At 38.4% G+C, this 18,358-nt stretch overlaps 1 protein-coding gene across 2 annotated transcripts in view; it reads left to right on the plus strand.

The window, feature by feature from the left end:
* LNPEP (leucyl and cystinyl aminopeptidase) overlaps window positions 1-18,358 on the plus strand; it is a 102,555-nt gene that overhangs the window by 57,249 nt on the left and 26,948 nt on the right. For both annotated transcript variants that reach the window (XM_070373173.1, XM_070373174.1), the window contains exons 5-11: window positions 3,008-3,128; window positions 3,922-4,076; window positions 5,692-5,805; window positions 7,416-7,550; window positions 12,485-12,616; window positions 14,971-15,131; window positions 16,681-16,769. In XM_070373173.1, the coding sequence (XP_070229274.1) occupies window positions 3,008-3,128; window positions 3,922-4,076; window positions 5,692-5,805; window positions 7,416-7,550; window positions 12,485-12,616; window positions 14,971-15,131; window positions 16,681-16,769 (907 nt within the window). The remainder of the gene's footprint in view (window positions 1-3,007; window positions 3,129-3,921; window positions 4,077-5,691; window positions 5,806-7,415; window positions 7,551-12,484; window positions 12,617-14,970; window positions 15,132-16,680; window positions 16,770-18,358) is intronic.

Raw genomic sequence — 18,358 nt, forward strand, 5'->3', positions numbered from 1 at the left:
GCAGACACAGACAGCTGAATACACACACAAAAAGCATAAATGTCTTAAAAGTAAAAACAACAACCAAAGAACCCACCAGAGAAAGATGTAAGTCTTAAAGCCTGAGCACTGGTTGACTTGCCTTTATCAGTATTTAGAGTGCTCTTACCAATGCAGGAGATGTGGGTTGGATCCTTGGGTCAGGAAGATCCTCTGGAATAGGCAATGGCAAGCTTCTCCAGCATTCTTGCCTGGGAAGTCCTATGGACAGAGGAGCCTGGTGGGCTACAGTCCATGGGGTCACAAAGAGTCAGACACGACTTAGCACGCATGCATCCTACCAAGCATTCTATCAGAATTTCTTTGCTGAACCAGATTGTTCTCTTGGTTTATTTCTACTACTACTATTGCTCTTAAAACAAACATGATAATAATTATAATGACCTGATGATCTATCTTTAGCGAGGATTCATAGCACATTATTTTTTAAAGGAAGAGAAATAGAAGGAAAGAGAAAATACCAATCTACCTTTTTCCCTAGTCATTGTATTCCAGAAATGGGACGAAGTGGATCCTTTGGTCAGATTTCAGTTTCATATGAACTGCCTTTTTTCTCCCTTTACTTTTCCCTGATGAAAGACGCTTTCACACGTAGAGATGGGAGAGCCAAATGGTGTGTGTGGCAGAAGGATGTTTGGGGAGGAATCTGGAGTATGTGGGTGGTGCTTCTTTTAGGACAGCATCTTCTAGATGACTGCATTGACTCCATAAAATATGTGTGCCTGGAAAGAACAAGCAGAAGTAATAAAGACTGGCCTCAGATTCCAAGTGATCTTGGTACAGTCATTTATCATGGTAGTTAGATTTAAAAAGACTATTTCAGACGTGTGTGTGTGCACACGCGAACACTAATGCTTTAGAGGGGGAATGATGCAGGAGGTGTGCGTGTTCCTTAGGCAGGTGGTGACTGAATTCAATAAACTGTGGTCACAGCCCTGTACCAAGGATGCAGATGTTTGAGTGCTGGGCTGGTGAAGTACAAATTTGGCCACATAATATGGGATTAAATTTCTTCTTAATTACCTTAAGAAAGAAACATATTTTAAATGAGCTAACTTCAGTCCTAACACTTCGTTCTTCCTGTAACTTTTGCCACAAACGCTCTGCTCACACATATTTTATGCCACTTCTGATGGGACTCTTATTTATAATAATGATAATAACTACTCTTTATTGAACACTTGTTTTCTGCCAGCCACTATCCTAAGTTCTATATGTATTCATTCGTTTAATGTGGGGATGGGAGCTACTTTTATCACCCTTGAATAGATAAGGAGATTGAGGTTAACGAGCCTCCTCAAGTTCACACAGCCAGCAGAGATTGGAACCTGGCAGTCTGACTACACAACTTGTGCATTTCGTTTTGTTGTTTGTTTAGTTAAAATTTTTTTTCTTTAATTTTTATGCCATGTTACCTCCATGTTTCTGTAATTAATGCATATGTTCTATAGACTAAGGCCCCACATAAAGACAGCTGTGGCTGAAATTATGACCTCTTAGAAATTGTTGCCTGTTTTTCAATGCTTTAATGAAAGAGAATTTTTAGTCTTTAATTTGTGGTTAGAGTTCACCAGTGTATTTTTCCCAAATGCTCAATTATTCAATAGGTCTCCTTTTCCCACCTGCCAAGATCTTTATTTTTGAGGTTTTTATCTTCTGCTATGTCTTCTCCATATTCTGCTTTACCGACTTGAGTACAGAGGACTTCTTTCTTTCAATACATTGAAAACAGTAAATACTGCTTTTTAAAACCTATTACTCTTAATATAATTACTCAACTTTTGCCTTTTGATGCTCACTGATAAGACAGGTACAGTCAGTTACACCAAATGTGTAACTTACACACTTAATCAGAAAAGAAAGAATAACAATTTAAGTAATGTGGGCAGTTGCATCTTCCCTGGAGCATGTGCCCTGGATTCATGGGCATGAATCCTTTTATCCTTTTAATTGGTTGTTTGTTTTTTAATTTTTTTTAAGTGTGTACCTTTATTTTTTTAACTGAAGTGTTTCTTCTGTACTGGCGTGCAGCTGATTCACAGTGCTGTGGTGGTTTCAGGTGGACAGCAGAGGGACTCAGCCATTCATACGTAGGTGTGCCCCTTCTCCCCCAGCCTCCCCTCCCATCCAGGCTGCCACATCACACCGAGCAAAGTTCCCTGTGCTCTACAGTGGAGCCTTGTTGGCCATCCGTTTTAAATACAGCAGTGTTAGTTACTGTGAGCCACTCACCGAGGGTTTTTCACTCTGCTGGGTACAAGCCAACAGCGTGAAAAAAAAAAAAAAGTAAGCAGTTCCAAGGCTGAAAGGAAACCTGGCTGTCCCATGCTGACTGAAAGAGAATGTGCTGCTCTCTCGTGGGTGGGCTCAGGGCAGTTTCAACCAATGTGCCATTTCTGTCTCAGGTGTTCCATGTTAGAAATAACTCTCTTGTAAGCTGTGACTTCTCTGCATTGAATGCCTGCAAGATGCCAGGCACTACGTTAGGTACTAAAAAGATGAAAATTTAGTTTTGCCCTTCAAATAATTCACAGTTTGACAGCTCACAGACAAGGAAGGGCAACTGTAGGTAATAGGGAGGAAGATAAGAGTATCATGGGAATTAAACAGGCAGATGTTTATAATTGCTATATGAGGCAAAATAGTTTGGATATGATGTTAATTAAAAAAAGAATCAGTATGGCAAAACCAATACAATATTGTAAAGTAATTAGCCTCCAATTAAAATAAATAAATTTTATTAAAAAAAATAAAAGGAATTAATAAGTTTTTTTTTAACATTGTTGTATGTATAGGAATGACTTGCTACGTCCTCTAGGGGTTAAAAGAACTAGAAGCAAGAATTTCCGGCCTGAAAAATCTCTCATACCTCTGTGTAGTTCTCACGTATGCTAATCTTGACAGTGTTCACTTGATATCATGCCATTTTAATTGTACCCGTCCTTACATCATACTTGTTCCCTTTCAGGTTTCTATATATGCTGTCCCAGAAAAGATTGGTCAAGTTCAGCATGCCTTGGAAACAACTGTGAAGCTTCTTGACTTTTATCAAAGCTACTTTGAAATTCAGTACCCACTAAAGAAATTGGGTAAGAATCCAACAATGCCTCCAATTTCATTACAATAATAACTTAGATTTAGGTTGCAAATTTTTTCAGAAAGAACTTTTGCCAAAGTTATTTCAAAGGGAAACCAAGAAACTCTGTTAATTGTTTGCTTTAAGAATTGTTTGTATGTGTTAAGATTATTTAGATTCCATAGATACGTCTGAATATGTAGCTTAAAGCATTTAGAAGTTTATGGGACTGTTTCAAAGGTGCTGTGTAAGTAGGGATTTACTTAGGGCTTAACCTGGAGTTGGACTAACTCCAATTTCCTAAGAAATTCCTAATTCAAATAATAATAGGAGTAATGAGAGCTCAGGAAAGCAAGAGTACTTCAGTGTCATTCAACAGGGTGCTGATTTTAGCTGGAAGAGTGTTGGCCCTGCCTTCTGTCCTCCTTGTTCTGAAAAGTTCTTCACTGTGAAGGAATTAGATCTCCCTTCTCTTGCTAAGGGACAGAGCAACAATGACTCTGTAGGTGGTTGATCAGATCTTCTCAGCTCACAGGTAGGTAAGGAGCACATGAGCTAGAAAGTTTCCTTTCCCTGCCTCTGCTGCTAAGTCGCTTCAGTTGTGTCCGACTCTGTGCGACCCCATCCCTAGGATTCTCCAGGCAAGAACACTGGAGTGGGTTGCCATTTCCTTTTCCTAGGAGTATGTAAAATGAACTTACTGATACAGTGACCTTACTGATAGACCACTGGGTAAAATACTTGGATTTAACTAAGGAGTGCCTTAGATGGAGGAGAGTTGACCACTTCTTTCCTGTTATATCCAGACTTGGTGGCTATTCCTGACTTTGAAGCAGGAGCAATGGAAAACTGGGGTTTGCTCACCTTCCGAGAAGAGACACTTCTGTATGATGCTAATACTTCTTCAGTGGCAGATAGAAAGCTGGTTACTAAAATCATCGCTCACGAGCTGGCCCATCAGGTATCGGCAACCAAGGCTATTATATCTCACACCTGTGGTCTGTTCCATGTCCTGGAGTTTTAGAATACATTGAGATGCTAATAATAATTCAGCGTTATATTCTTTCATAATACAATGGTGCTTTGTTTTTTTTAACACAAACTTAAATTTTTGGATAAAAATGTTGTCTAACAGTTGTTATAGGATTTTACAGTTTATCAAGCATTTTGACTTCCTTTATCTCTCTGACATTTTATAACTTGATGGGGAAGAAAGTTTTCCCTGAGTTGCACGCCTCTTCTCCTTGGACTATAGTAGTCAGGACTAGATTTACCGTTTTGTCTCCTGCTAAAAACTGGGTTCTTAATTTGGGATTGGGAAGGTACTGGGTATGATGTAGAGAAAAGGAAGGAAAATTATATGGGTGCATGACCCTCACTCTTTCTTCCCCAGTACCTGGTCCCTCTCGTGCCCTCGATGCGGTGTTCATCAGGGTGGGGTAGTCGGGGTGTCCCAACGGTGGGAGGAGGTAGGCAAGAGTGGGATGTGCTCTGGCCGATTGACCTCAGCCACAGTCCGCAGCGCGCCCGGCCTTGTGAGGAGTTCGTGACAGGCTGGCTAATGAAGCGAGTGCTTATCTACTCTTACAGTTACGCATATAGACAGACTGTTTTTTCGGGGACCTGCTCCAGGTCTGCCATTCCTGGGGCCGGCCGTCACCACGGCAGGAGTGTTTCCCTTGTACTTCTGTACGACTTAGAAGTCATCTTCTTTTTTTTTTTTCATCTTCTTCTGAAAGAGGTTTTTAAGATATTAATCTTTGAAAATATGCTTTTGTGATTCTCCATAGTGCTTTGTTTCAGTACCTAATAATCTTATCATTTTGCTGATGGTTTGAGCCGAGCCCTTGGCCACAGTGCCTGAACTGCACACTTTTTATTAACCACGCTTATTTCAGGGATTTTTGAGATGCATTTTTTTAGGGGTGTCTCGTCTTCTTTTTCCTTCTTCTTATTACTTCATGGAAAAAAGCCATTTAAAAGTCTTTCTGATTTTATTTATTTGTATGCATGCCAAATTTCTTAGGGAATGTTTGAATTCTGTTTTGAATCATGTAAATACTCAATGTGGTGACTGAGGAGAAACATGCAGCCCAGGCTCTCTGACTATAGGAACATCCCTCATATAGACGTTCATTTTTTGGTTGTCATGATGATTGTAGACATGATGGAAAATAATATTGCTAAGTTGATACTACAAAGTAGAGGAATTTATCGAGGAAATGTTTTAATGAGGTGACTAAAAACAGTTTTTGTCTACCTAGTATACAGCATGTATGTTAAACTGATAAATAAGCCAGTTGTCTTTGTTTGTTTTATTTAAGGTAAAATGTTAAATTTATAATTTTACTTTAAAAGTGAATTTATTCAATGTATGCAGTTTTACTTTTAAAGTAAATTTATATTACAAATACAATTTATTTCTAAGACTTAAAGTTGAATATAGTTTGTTTTAACTACAATAAGTATACTTTTAAGTAGTTGTAATCTGGTTATAGGTGATAAATCTGACAATTCAATTATTAGAAAATTCCTGAGAATGTGAAGTTGGTTAGTTGTTTGTTCTTTCCCTGCAGTGGTTTGGTAATCTGGTAACAATGCAGTGGTGGAATGATGTATGGCTAAATGAAGGTTTTGCTACATTCATGGAGTATTTCTCTTTGGAAAAAATATTCGGAGAGCTCTCCAGTGTAAGTACGCTGTTTGTTAGGCCCACTGTGAATGCCAGGAGGAAAAATAGTCCAGTCATACTGGACATGTATTTTCCATGCATTTGGAGCAATGAAAATATTTCTAGAAAAATACAATAAAACTGAGCCATGTTACTGATCTCTATACCTCTTGAGATTTGACAGTGAAAATTGTGCTTTTAGGTACTGATGTATTTCAGAAAGCAGAAATTATGTGAAATTACTTTAGACTTTGTCATTAAGATGAACATTTTAAATTGCTTTGCTAAATTCTGTGTTTAATAGATGTGGCCCTTCTGCTTTAAGGAATTTAAATAGAGTTGAAAAGCATTTTTTTTTTTTTTTTTTTGCAAAACAAAACTTTTTATCCTACTTATGGAGAAGAAATTAAGACATTTTGTGGCAATGCTATTATCACTGTGATCATTCTTACAACAGTGATACACACGTTGATACAGACAAATAATTTGCTCTTTTTAGGTCCAAACCATATTTTGTGCCCGTTTCAAAGACGAGGAATCCCATTCTTTTACAGAGAGCATGATAATGTTGTTACTGTGTTCTTAGACTCTCGGAGATGTTTCTTCTCCTTAGAGAGATTTGGACATACTAGGTCGTATATGGGAGGAGGGCATGGCAGCCCACTCCAGAATTCTTGCCTGGAGAATCCCCATGGACAGAGGAGCCTGGCGGGCTACAGTCCATGGGGTCGCAATGAGTCGGACATGACTGAGCGACTAAGCGCACAGCACACAGCTCAGGTCATATATGACAGATACTGCCGAATAATTCAAGCAGTAAATGGAAAAGTATAAGGATCCCTTTCTACTGTAGAATTCTGTGACTTTCTATTAAGCTTCTTGATTGTATGATCCAAAATTGCTTCAAAAGACGAGTACTCTCAGAGCTTTCAGTTTGAAATTTTTGTGTAGGGCCTATTCAGAGATTTCAAGTGGTAAAATGAACTCAGTTTAAGCTAGAATATTAATAAGCAAAGTAATGTAAATCTGGGTATGGTTCTTAATTAAACAAAGAGATATACAGTTTCACCACTTGGTGGTGCCCAGAATGTTTAAAAGCTTTTAGTATATATTCTAGAGGAACTCATCTGTTGAACTCTCAGACTTCTTTCTGTTTAAGACTTATATTTTACTTAAGAATAGCCTCAGTCGAGGGAAATGTATATTATCTCAATAGAAAAGCTGGATTATGTATGAGAAATCAACTTAAGGAGCAGTTTTTTTTTTTTTTTAATTTAAGGTTTTATTTTACAAATATTCACTAGCCATTTTTAAATAATCAAATGAACATCTGGATTTAGCATATGGTTGCTTTAGTAATAAACTCTTAATTTATCCTTGTGCTGTTGTTTAGGAAACACTTATTTTTGTGGAAGTTGTAATTTTATTTTCAAATTTAAGGAATACGCATAAATGTCACATTCTTCCTATATCTTCAACAGATTATTTCTAAAGTTTAGCGAAGCTAGTTGATTTTTTTTTTATAATGACCTTAAGCAGTAATTAGTCTAATTCCTATCAATAATTACTAAACTTGCCTCTGTCTTTAATTCTGTTCATAGTTTCTTTATTCTGTTTCATTTTTTGTAGTATGAAGATTTCTTAGATGCTCGATTTAAAACCATGAAAAAAGATTCGTTGAATTCATCCCATCCAATATCATCATCATCTGTTGAGTCTTCAGAACAGATTGAAGAAATGTTTGATTCTCTTTCCTATTTTAAGGTATTGCCATGCACAAAAAGTACCTGGAGTGGGTTACAAATTAATTTCATACGTAAGCAAGCTGCCTGATTTAGATTATTTTAAAGATTAAACAGTATTATTTTCAATTTTCCTGTTAAATTTTTAAGATGTTTGCTTCTACTTAAATCTGGATCTTAACTTGATCTAGGTTTTTCTTTCTTTCTCTGTCTCTTAAGTTCTCTAACTAGTATTCTGGCTAGTTAACCAGATCTTATAGTAATGTATCTTTTAAAGTTGGATCACTGTCCAGATCTACAGGTAGAATATGTCCGGGGGAGGCTCTAAGCCTTTGGCTGTGTTATTCAGGACTGAAGTGTGTTCCAAAGTCAGAACTGCCGAAACAGGTAAACAAAAGGAGATTTTTTATGAATCAAAGATTCTATTGTAGAATTAGAAACATAGACTCCAGGTATGGAAGTAAAGCAAAAACAGAAATTTAAAGACCTGATTAGGATCATCATAAGTCAGAGAATAGGAGAGGCGGGTATCACATTTGTGTAGGGAAGGAGGGCTGAATTTTATAGCTTACTTGTCTCCTTAGTCTGGTTACCAGATTAAGATCAATAAATTGAATTCCCATCCTGAACAGAGAAGAAGATATACAAAGCATATGAGTTACAGTTCATGTCATCAAGAAACAGAGAGTTTAGGTAGAGAGTACTTGTGAAGCAGTAAGAAAGAATGTGTGCTAAGGGAATGGTACAGAGTATTTTTGCCTGGGATCATGGTGAGAAATTTCTTGGAAGAACATGGAAACTAAATAATAGGAAAAACATATAGGTAAAGAGCAATGGGAACAATAGAATAGGGCAAGAATGGCATGATGAGGTCTGCAAAAAAGAGTCAGTAATACTAATGGGCAGGGAATTTTTGTTTAGGGGGTAAATGTTTGCAGTGGAAGCCACATGTAGGGTAGGGAAAGATGAGAAAGGTAGGTTGGAGCTCAGTTGTAGAAGGTCCTAAATGCCATCAGGAATCTGGACTTTTTCTATAATCAGTGGGAAGCTTTAAAAGATTTTTAAATAGAGGAATGGCTTTGAGATTCAAGTGACTAGGAAAATTAACTTGCTTCAGTTTACAAAATAGATTTAAATGGAGAGAGACCTAAATCAGGAAATTGCTGCTGAAGTTGAAGCATGAAATGGTAAAAGTTTAAAATTAGGAGTGGTAGTGAGAGTGGAGGGAAACTGATGGGTGTGAAAAAACCCCTGGGCAGAGGGAACTGCTTAAAGGACCTAGTGATAGGTCAAGGCAGGTGAAGAAGGAGGCAGAAATGTTTTCCAGGTTCAAGCCTGACTGGCAGGGAGAACGGTAGTACTGTTACTAAATGAGGAAATCAGGAGTACAGTTAGCTATATGAATATATTCCAATTAGAGCTACTGCTATGGGCTGTGATTTTTAAAGCCCATCCTGGCGCTACCAATAAAGAAAATTTTACAACTTGCAGTTCTTTTCTTACACAGAACAGTTATTTCAGGATCTCTTGTTATAGAGCTCTTTCTTTCTCTGACCCCCATCCTCCAAACCCAGAATTCAGTGTCTTCTGAGCATCTTGCTTCCATAACATACCTTATGCCTGTCAGTATGGTAACATACCTTATGCCTGTCAGTATGGTAAGTACTTATTTCAGAATTGGGAATCTGGCAAATGTCCCATCCACAGAATTGAGAAAAATAGTTCACTGGATAATTGTGTATAAGAAGAAGTGTCAGTGTTTGACAGTAAGTCATGTGTTTGGCAGACATATTCTATTTGATCTTCGTAATCTTTAAGCCTAATTCTGATGCATGTTGCCTTATGATAATTCAGTCATTTATCAAATTATACAAGTACCAACCACGTACCTGGTGTTTTCCTAGGTACCGGGAATAGATCAGGAAAGAAGGCAGACTATGTCGCTTGTACCATGGAGCTTCCATTTCTGGGGTCAGAGATAGGGACATACATAATACAAATGAATGAAATATACTGTGTTGGTGGTTAGTGCGGATATGAAAATGAAGCACAGTAAGGAAAATGAGAATGACAAGGGAAAGGCTGCTTTGTATAAGATGGCTGGGGAAGACCACTGATAAGGTGGTATTTGAATACCATCTGGACGATGTGAGGGAACGAGCCATGTGGACTTCTAGGGGGAAAATGTCCCAGGCAGTGGGTATAACCAGTGCACAGGGCTTGTGGGCAGACATCAGTAGCATAGTAGGTCTGAGACTGCTGTCCGTAGAAAGGCATTATTGTGAGGCTCGACCTTGGCTAATTCCTGGCAGATTGGATTTGGGGAGAGTTCTCACCATTCCCTGATAAGAATGACTCACTGTGCCCACACTGTGCGAACAGTGTAGTTTATGGTAAATATCTCCTTTCCCTCTGGGAGTCTGGAATTTTGGTCCTTGCTAGGCAGAAGATACTTGCATGACTGGCCTCCCAGTAAAAATCATGGGTACTGAGTCTCCGAGGAACTCCCCCGATAGCCAGGATTTCATACGTGTTGTCACAAGTGGTCGCTTGGAGAATTAAGTCCTCTCCATCCTGCAGAGGACTTTTGGAAGCTTGTACTTGTTCACCCCATGAGACTTTTCCCTTAGCTGATTTAGCTTCACGTCCTTTCACAGAAATATAAATCATGGTGGTGAATATGACTGTGTACTCAGTCCTGGTCCTGTGAGTCCTTCTACCATATCTGGGACTTGTTTTGGGGACCCACACAACTTGAGATGAAGATTGGTTGGCGTGTTTAAGCACCAGCAAGGAGCCAGGGTGTCTGGAGAGGAATAAATGCAAGGGAAAATAGTAGAGGAAGTGAGAAGGATTATAAGGGGCCAGATCATTGTAGATCATCTTATTAGATTTGATAAGGACCTTGATTTTATGCACAGTGGAATGAAAGCCATCTGAGGAGAGGAGTACCATCGTATGGTTTATTTATTTTTGGAATAAGTCAGCCTTCAACATCACGTGGAATCAAGGTGACTAGTTGGGAGGTTGTTGTAATAGACCAGTAGCAAGGAAATGGCGACACAGATAAAGGTGATAGTAGTGAGCGTGATAAGCCACGTTTGGTTTTGAAATGTACTGTGAAGTTTAGTCCAGTAGAATTTGCTAATGGATTAGATGTCGAGTTAAGAGAGGAGTCGAGGATGACTTCAAAATTTTTGCCTAAACAGCTGGAAAAATGAAGTTTTCATTTGTTGAAATGAGAAGACTATTGGAAGAGTATATTTAGGACAAGAAGGAAGAAAAGGTCAATTTTTGAGGAAGTTTAAGGCACATAAGTGGAAATAGTAGGTGTGTAATTGGATATGAGCCTGGAATTAAAGCAAAGTCTGGTTAGATATATAAATTTGGGGGTCATGTAAAAGCCCTGTGGTTGAGAAGATCAACAAGAAAGTGACTTTAGAGAAGAAAAGAAGTCTGAAGATTAAATGCCAGGGACACTAAAAGTTAGTCCTTGAGAAAATAAGGAGGATGCAGCAAAAGAGAGAGAGAGGGATGCCCAGTGCACAGGGGGGGAATCAGGAGTGACATGCCAAAGCCAAGGGCAGGATGACTTTCATGGAGGAGCGAGTGATCGGTCATATCAGATGCTGCTCGTGGCTGAGCCTGAGAATTGACATTGGTTTGACACCGTAAGGCTCACCAGTGGCCTTCATAAAACCACTTCCAGTGGAGTGATGATGGGTGGAAGATAGCTCAAGAGGAAATGGAAACAGAGCAAATGAACACGGCAAATGCAGACAGCTCTTTTGAAGAACTGACTTTCCGAAGAAGGGACGAGAAATACGGTGATAACTGGAGGAGGCGTGAGGTTAAGGAAAGGAAGCACGACTTCTGTTTAAAATGAGAACTGCTGGGTTTTTTTTTTTTCCAAATGGAGTGTTGCAGTGTTACAGTGGAGAGGAAACGTTAGTGATGCAGAAGAGAGGGGGACTATTGGGCACAAGAATGACTATTTAAATTTATACAACAAGTACCACTGAAGTGTGATACAAAAATAAGAGAGTAATAAGTATTAAGTTCAGTTATATGTATCTTGTAATCTTGATGACTTAACATTGCTACATTTTTTTTTATCAGAAATTCAGTCATTCAGAATTTTTTGCATTTGAGTGCCTTCTATGTAGTAGGCATTATTTTAGTCATAGGAGTTGAGCTCCTAGCTTCTGTTTTCCCCTAAATTAGCTTACAGTCTAGAAGAGGAAATAAATACATCTCTATAGCAGATGCAGGAAGTGTGATATAAATTGCTTTTGAATGTGGAGGAGGTGGTTGCTGTTTTAAAACTGGGGATGGTGACATGCATCATAATATAGCATGGCCTTAATAGTTCCACGTCTGACTCTGAATTATTAGTGTGTGCTTACTACCTATATACACATTCATATGTTCCGAACATATTTGAAGTGACTCTGCAAGAAGAAGAGAGGTCTTGGATACTTCAGAAATTTGACACCTTAAAACTGGGGATTAATGTACTCTCTAGCAAAGAGACTTCTGAGAGTTCAGCTGTGTGCCCATGAAGTCAGCTGGGACTTCAAGCACAGGGGGTAGGGGTGGGGATGCCACAGAAAATTCAGCAATTTTTAAAGTTAAAAATATATGTATAAACACTTAACTTTTTAACATTAACACTGAAACATCGAGTAATCGATAGACTACACAAAATGGCCCATAGAAGAATTAGTGCACATAGGTATTTTTATTTTTCAACTTCTTTAAAATAATTTTTAAAGAATTGGCCATAGTCCACAACTGGTTACATGAAACAAAATAACAGCGAATTATAACTGGGTTATTAAAGTGTTTGCTTAGAATGATTGTATTTTGAATTTTAGGTTCTTATTTCTATAATCTTATTGTATTCTATTATTTTTGTCCGTTTTTCACTTTTCTTTTTTTTCTTTTTTGGAATAGGGAGCTTCCCTACTATTGATGCTGAAAACTTACCTTAGTGAAGATATATTTCAACATGCCATTATTCTTTACCTGCATAATCATAGCTATACATCCATTCACAGTGATGACCTGTGGGATAGTTTTAACGAGGTAAGTGACCTGGATATTTTATTTAGCTCTTGAAGTAAGAAGAGAGGGGTTCTTGTATTTAATATTTTTGTCAGGTATGTAAATAAGCTATGGTATCAAGGACAGTTTTTAAGAGACAGAGGAATGGAACTTAGTGTATAAATGTTTATGAGTAAAAGCACAGAATTAAAAGTCATGAAATGGAAGTACTAGGCTTAATTGCCAAAAATAAAAAAATTGCATGAGGCCTTATATAAGCACCTTTAGTCTATATCTTAATCTCTATTCCTACCTTGTAGGAAAGTTCTCTTTTCTAATGTTTTTGCCGTTTTTCTGCCTTCATTCGTGAATTTTTTGCTCTATACTTTGCCCTGTGACTCTTCCTGTCTTTGGTGGCCATATGCCACTAAAGTGTTACAGATGACATGTCACAGTCTGGCGACCATAGCTGAGTTCTGCCCTCAGATCATTTTGCTGCTTGGATTTGGTTGTGCCTACAGATTCTAACAAGTAGTGTCATTAGTTAGAAGCTATGCTTTGTAACAGTGCCTGAACTCAGCTTGCATCACACGCACACATGCTGACTGCGTAGCCTTGATAAGCCTTTGAATTTGTTACCCTCATCGAGATCAATGGTTTTTCATGTTTTGGAAGATCACAGATGTATCTGAACATTTGATGAAAGTTATAGACATATTCGCCCCAAAATCCACAAAGATGCAAGATGTCACACACAGTTTCAATGTTTTCTGGATTCTGGGTGAAGAACCCCTGCTCTGAAGCTTTTCCGTATGCTCTCTCTGCTTCCTTGCTTTATCTGAAATTTGGTACCTTCTAGTTAGTTGTTAACCCTTTTCCCAGAAGATATATCTTCCCTACTCTCTCAGTTCTCTTTGAGAAGAAGGATCAGTCCTTATCACCTAAGAGTTGCTTCTAAATGATCGTTTTTCTTCTTATCATGTAGTAGTATTTCAACTGAAAGCCACATTATTTACTCTGTACTCAATGTATTATCTCCTGCCAGTTAGAATATATTTCTGCCTTCGTCACTGACTTCAGCTTTTGCATCATGGTGCTTTCCTATCCTGACCTAGCCCCTAATATTATCCTCACATGTTTCAGCATCAGCATCAAATTATGCACTGGCCTTTTCATTTCAGTTCTGTTTCGAAGACCCGGAAGTGCCTTGCTTTGGGGCAGTTTTGTTTTCTTCCCAACCCCTTGTCCAGAAAGAAATAGATCAGAGCCATTGAACATGTAAGGTTAGAATCACAGTGCATTTAGAAAGATTTGCTCCATCCTTTCTGGCTTTAAATAAGTAGGTGTATGTCAACTGAGGTAAGGCCAGTCATAGTGGCATGATATTACCAAATGATTGTACCATTTTAAGTGCTTGATGATTTGAGTTGCTTGCAATTCAAATCCATATGTAATCTAGAAAAATAATTTCAATCATAAATTTAACTCACCTGCTTCAAAAATTGCTTCTTAATCATTGATACCAGATGTCTTAGGGACAGTAAGCTTTAGAGGGCCTGTGAACCTCTGACACTGGGTTCTAGATTTTATAGATCAATTCATGTATTTTGTGGGGAAGGGACTATGTGTCTAGGAAAAAGTTCACCACTGTTTTCTAGAGAGACCTAAAAGTCTGGGCAGCCGACCTGTTTATATTTCATTCCTCTGCAGCAGCTGCTGCTCCCATTCTAGGGCCCTCCCACAGGATGAGCTCTTAAAAAGATGAGCTTTACCATTTGTAATGGACTTCCCTGGTGGCTCAGATGGTAAAGAATCTGCCTGCAATGCAGGAGACCTGGGTTTGATCCCTGGGTTGGGAAGATTCCCTTAGAGAAGGAAACAGCTACCCACTCCAGTATTCTGGCCTGGAGAATTCCACGGACTGTACAGTCCATGGGGTCGCAGAGAGTCAGACACGACTCCAGTGACTTTCACTTTCACACCATTTTGTAAAAGCAGAGGGTCTGGGGAATAAAGAGAACTCTGGATCTACCTGACTAACAGGAATAAAAGTAGTGTTTCTAATTTCTCGCCTATGTATCCTTAGGCAAACCTTCTAAACAGTAGTATTGTGACCTGAAAGAGTGCTTATCCCTTCTTAGGGATTTTAATGTACCTATAGTTGGTTTATAGCATCTGTGCTGCCTTTTTCAACATATGCTGCCTCTCTCACTCTCTTTAGTTTTCACTTATTTCTAGTCCAGGTTACTTTCTTTTTAGCAATTGCTCATTTACCTAGAGTAGAAATATAAATTCAACTCAGCATGGGTGCATTGTGGTAGGGAAAGAGGGAAAGATACTATAAACTTTTTAGACTCTTTATCTCTGAGAAAAATAATCTATTCTTCTTTCCGTAGTTCACAAACAAAACACTAGATGTAAAGAAAATGATGAGAACCTGGACCCTGCAGAAAGGATTTCCTTTAGTGACTGTTCAGAGAAAAGGAAAACAAATTCTGGTACAACAGGAAAGATTCTCTTTGAACGTTAAGCCTGAAATTCAGCCTTCAGATGCAAGGTGAGAACCCACTGTCTCTCCTGCTATCTCTTTAATGCCAAAAAAGGGCAGTGCCAAAGAACATGCAGACTACTGTACAGCTGCACTCACTTCACATGCTAGTAAGGTGATGCTCCAAATCCTTCAAGCTAGGTTTCAGCAGTACACGAACCGAGAACTTCCAGATGAACGAGCTGCGTTTAGAAAACGTGGAAGATCCAGAGATCAAATTGCCAATATTCATCGGATCATAGAGAAGAAAAGGAAATTCCAGAAAAACATCTACTTCTGCTTCACTGACTACATGAAAGCCTTTGATTGAATCACAACAAACTGTGAAAATTCTTAAGAGATGGGAATACCAGACCACCTTTCCTGTCTCCTGAGAAATCTATATGCAGGTCAAGAAGCAACAGTTAGAACCTTAAATGGAAAAACCAACTGGTTCAAAATTGGGAAAGGAGTACAACAATGCTGTATATTGTTGCCTTGTTTATTTAATTTATATGCAGAATACGTTGCCTGAAATGCCAGGCTAAAGGAATCAAGATTAGTGGTGGAAATATCAACAACTTTATATATGCAGATGACACCATTCTAATGGCAGAAAGTGGAGAGGAACTAAAGAGCCTCTTGATGGGGGTGAAAGAGGAGAGTGAAAAAGCTGGCTTAAAATTCAACATTCAAAAAATTAAGATCATGGCACCTGCTCCCATCACTTCATGGCAAATAGATAGGGAAAATGTGGAAGCAGTGACAGATTTTATTTTCTTGGGCTCCAAAATCACTGTGGATGGGGACTGCAGCCATGAAATTAAAAAAAAAAAAAAACACTTGCTCCTTGGAGGGAAAGCTATGACAATGCTAGATAGCATATTAAAAAGCAAAGACATTTACTTTGCTGACCAAGGTCCATATAGTCAAAGCTTTGGTTTTTACAGTAGTCATGTATAGATGTGAGAGTTGGACCATAAAGAAGGCTGAGCACCAAAAAAATTGGTTTTTTTGAACTGTGGTGTTGGAAAAGACTCTTGAGAGTCCCTTGGACAGCAAAGAGATCAAACCAGTCCATCGTAAAGGAAATCAGTCCTGAATATTCATTGGAAGGACTAATGCTGAAGCCGAAGCTCCATTACTTTGGCCACCTAATGCAAAGAGCTAACTCATTGGAAAAGACCCTGAGGCCAGGAAAGATTGAAAGCAGAAGGAGTAGGGGGCAACAGAGGACGAGATGGTTAGAGAGCATCACTACCTCAATGGACATGAGCAAACTCCAGGAGACAGCGAAGGACAGGGAAGCCTGGTGTGCTGCCGTCCACGGGGTCACAGTCAGATACAACCTAGTGACTGGACAGCAACAACAGATCTCTTTTGCACCCTCAGGTTAGAGTGTTTTTAAATGTATTGTGATCATAAGTTCTTAGAAAACCTAACAAGGTTATACCTTTCTCGAAATAACTCGAAAAATCTCACCTTCCTGGCAAAGAAGAAACCACTCAACAAAGTATGTGTAACTGACTGAACTATTGGAAAGAGTTAATAATCTTCCAATGTTTTCTTTTTATTACAGCTCTCTGTGGCATATTCCACTATCCTACATCACTGATGGAAAAAATTACTCAAAGCATCGATCAGTATCTTTATTGGACAAGAAATCAGGTTTGACTCTTTTAACACTTTTCTGATAAATTAGAAACAGCATATTTTCTAAAAATCTTAACCAGGCAGCAGAGAGGAGATGACACTTTCCAGTGTGCACAGCTATGAGCTGGTTCTATGAGACACCTACAGAAAGTGTGGCTAAAGTGAGATTGATTCTGTACGCAATATCATACATAAAACTGGTCTTTCTTAATCACGCGAAATAAGGTCTGAAAAACCGCACTGAATATGCTAGCAGTTGCTGTAGAAAATAGCAAATGCTGTGTTTTTGTATTCACGATAACCATTTTATGTTACAGAGTAACAAGTAGAAGATGAGTTTCCAAAGGATACTCTGCTGTCCACTCTCTATGGGTTGGGCTGGGCCCACTACTTTTTTATAAGCACCCTAGATGATTCTTAGGCATGGCAAAGGTTGATTCATGATGCAGAGTTGTAGTAAATAGTTACTACAAGATGTCCTGTAGACATAGTATACGTTTCTTGATAATGAGAAAATAGGACTAGAAAGTATGGTTGTGGAGGGTGATAATAAAATGTACAGATTGTATATGCAGACCCACAAGGGGTCTATAAAAAGAAACTGAAATGTAGTTTCTGACCATCTGTTAAATACCACCAAGTGCCACGCCGTGTAGCATCTTAATTTACATCCTGAAAACATGAGGCTCTTGCGTTCTGCAGGACTTGTTAGTGGTACTTGAGATTCATGGAAAGGGAAGATTTCTTGTTTGAATTTGGATCTGGTGTTCAGCCCTCTATCGTTGAGAGGGAAGTATAGCTTAGTGACGATACGACTTTGGAGCCAGGTTGCTTGGTTCAGTCATACGATTTTAGGTGAGCTATATGACCTCTCTGAGTCTCTTTTCCTAAGCTGAATGGAGAGAGTAATTGTACTAAAGTTATAGTGTTATGATTTAGTTCATTTATATGAAGCACCTAGAATAATGCCTGGCACTTGTCATGTGCTATAGAAGTGTTGGTTATCATTATTAATGTTACTAATGAAAAAAATAATTTTAAAGCGTAACATATCCACATTACGTAAAATCCAGAAGATGGAAAACAAAGTTTATTACTCTCGTAACTATTCTGATGACTATTTCTTTCTAGTAATTTTTTTAAAATAGTTTTTTACTTGGGTTGATGCTGTGTACATGTGATTTTTGTATTAATATTTTAACTTTCACTAATTGACTTATTCTTCAATTACTGCTGGACACTTGATTTACCACTTGGTTCTATTTTAAAAATGCCTCAATAAAATCTGAGTTTTTGAATGCTTTCCCATTATGAACTTTTCATAAGAATGCTTCTCAGAAATGATGGCTGTGTTGCCTTTTGTGGTTTTAATGCATATTCCCAGTTGCCCTTCTTTTGTGTGATAATAACTTACAAGGCCAATTGAACTATGTGGGCATACCAGTTGCATTTCGGTCTAACTGGAGTGTTACAGTAATTATTTAAAACATTAAGTACAACTGATGATGTCATCATATCTTTGATTAACACAGCATAGCTGGAGGTGCAAGAAATTGCTGCCTTCTCTGATTAAAAACAAAACCTCATACTTTCAGTGGGCCTTG

Source organism: Bos mutus, chromosome 7 (genome assembly GCF_027580195.1).
Source record: "Bos mutus isolate GX-2022 chromosome 7, NWIPB_WYAK_1.1, whole genome shotgun sequence".
In the NCBI taxonomy this organism is placed as follows: Eukaryota; Metazoa; Chordata; class Mammalia; order Artiodactyla; family Bovidae; genus Bos; species Bos mutus.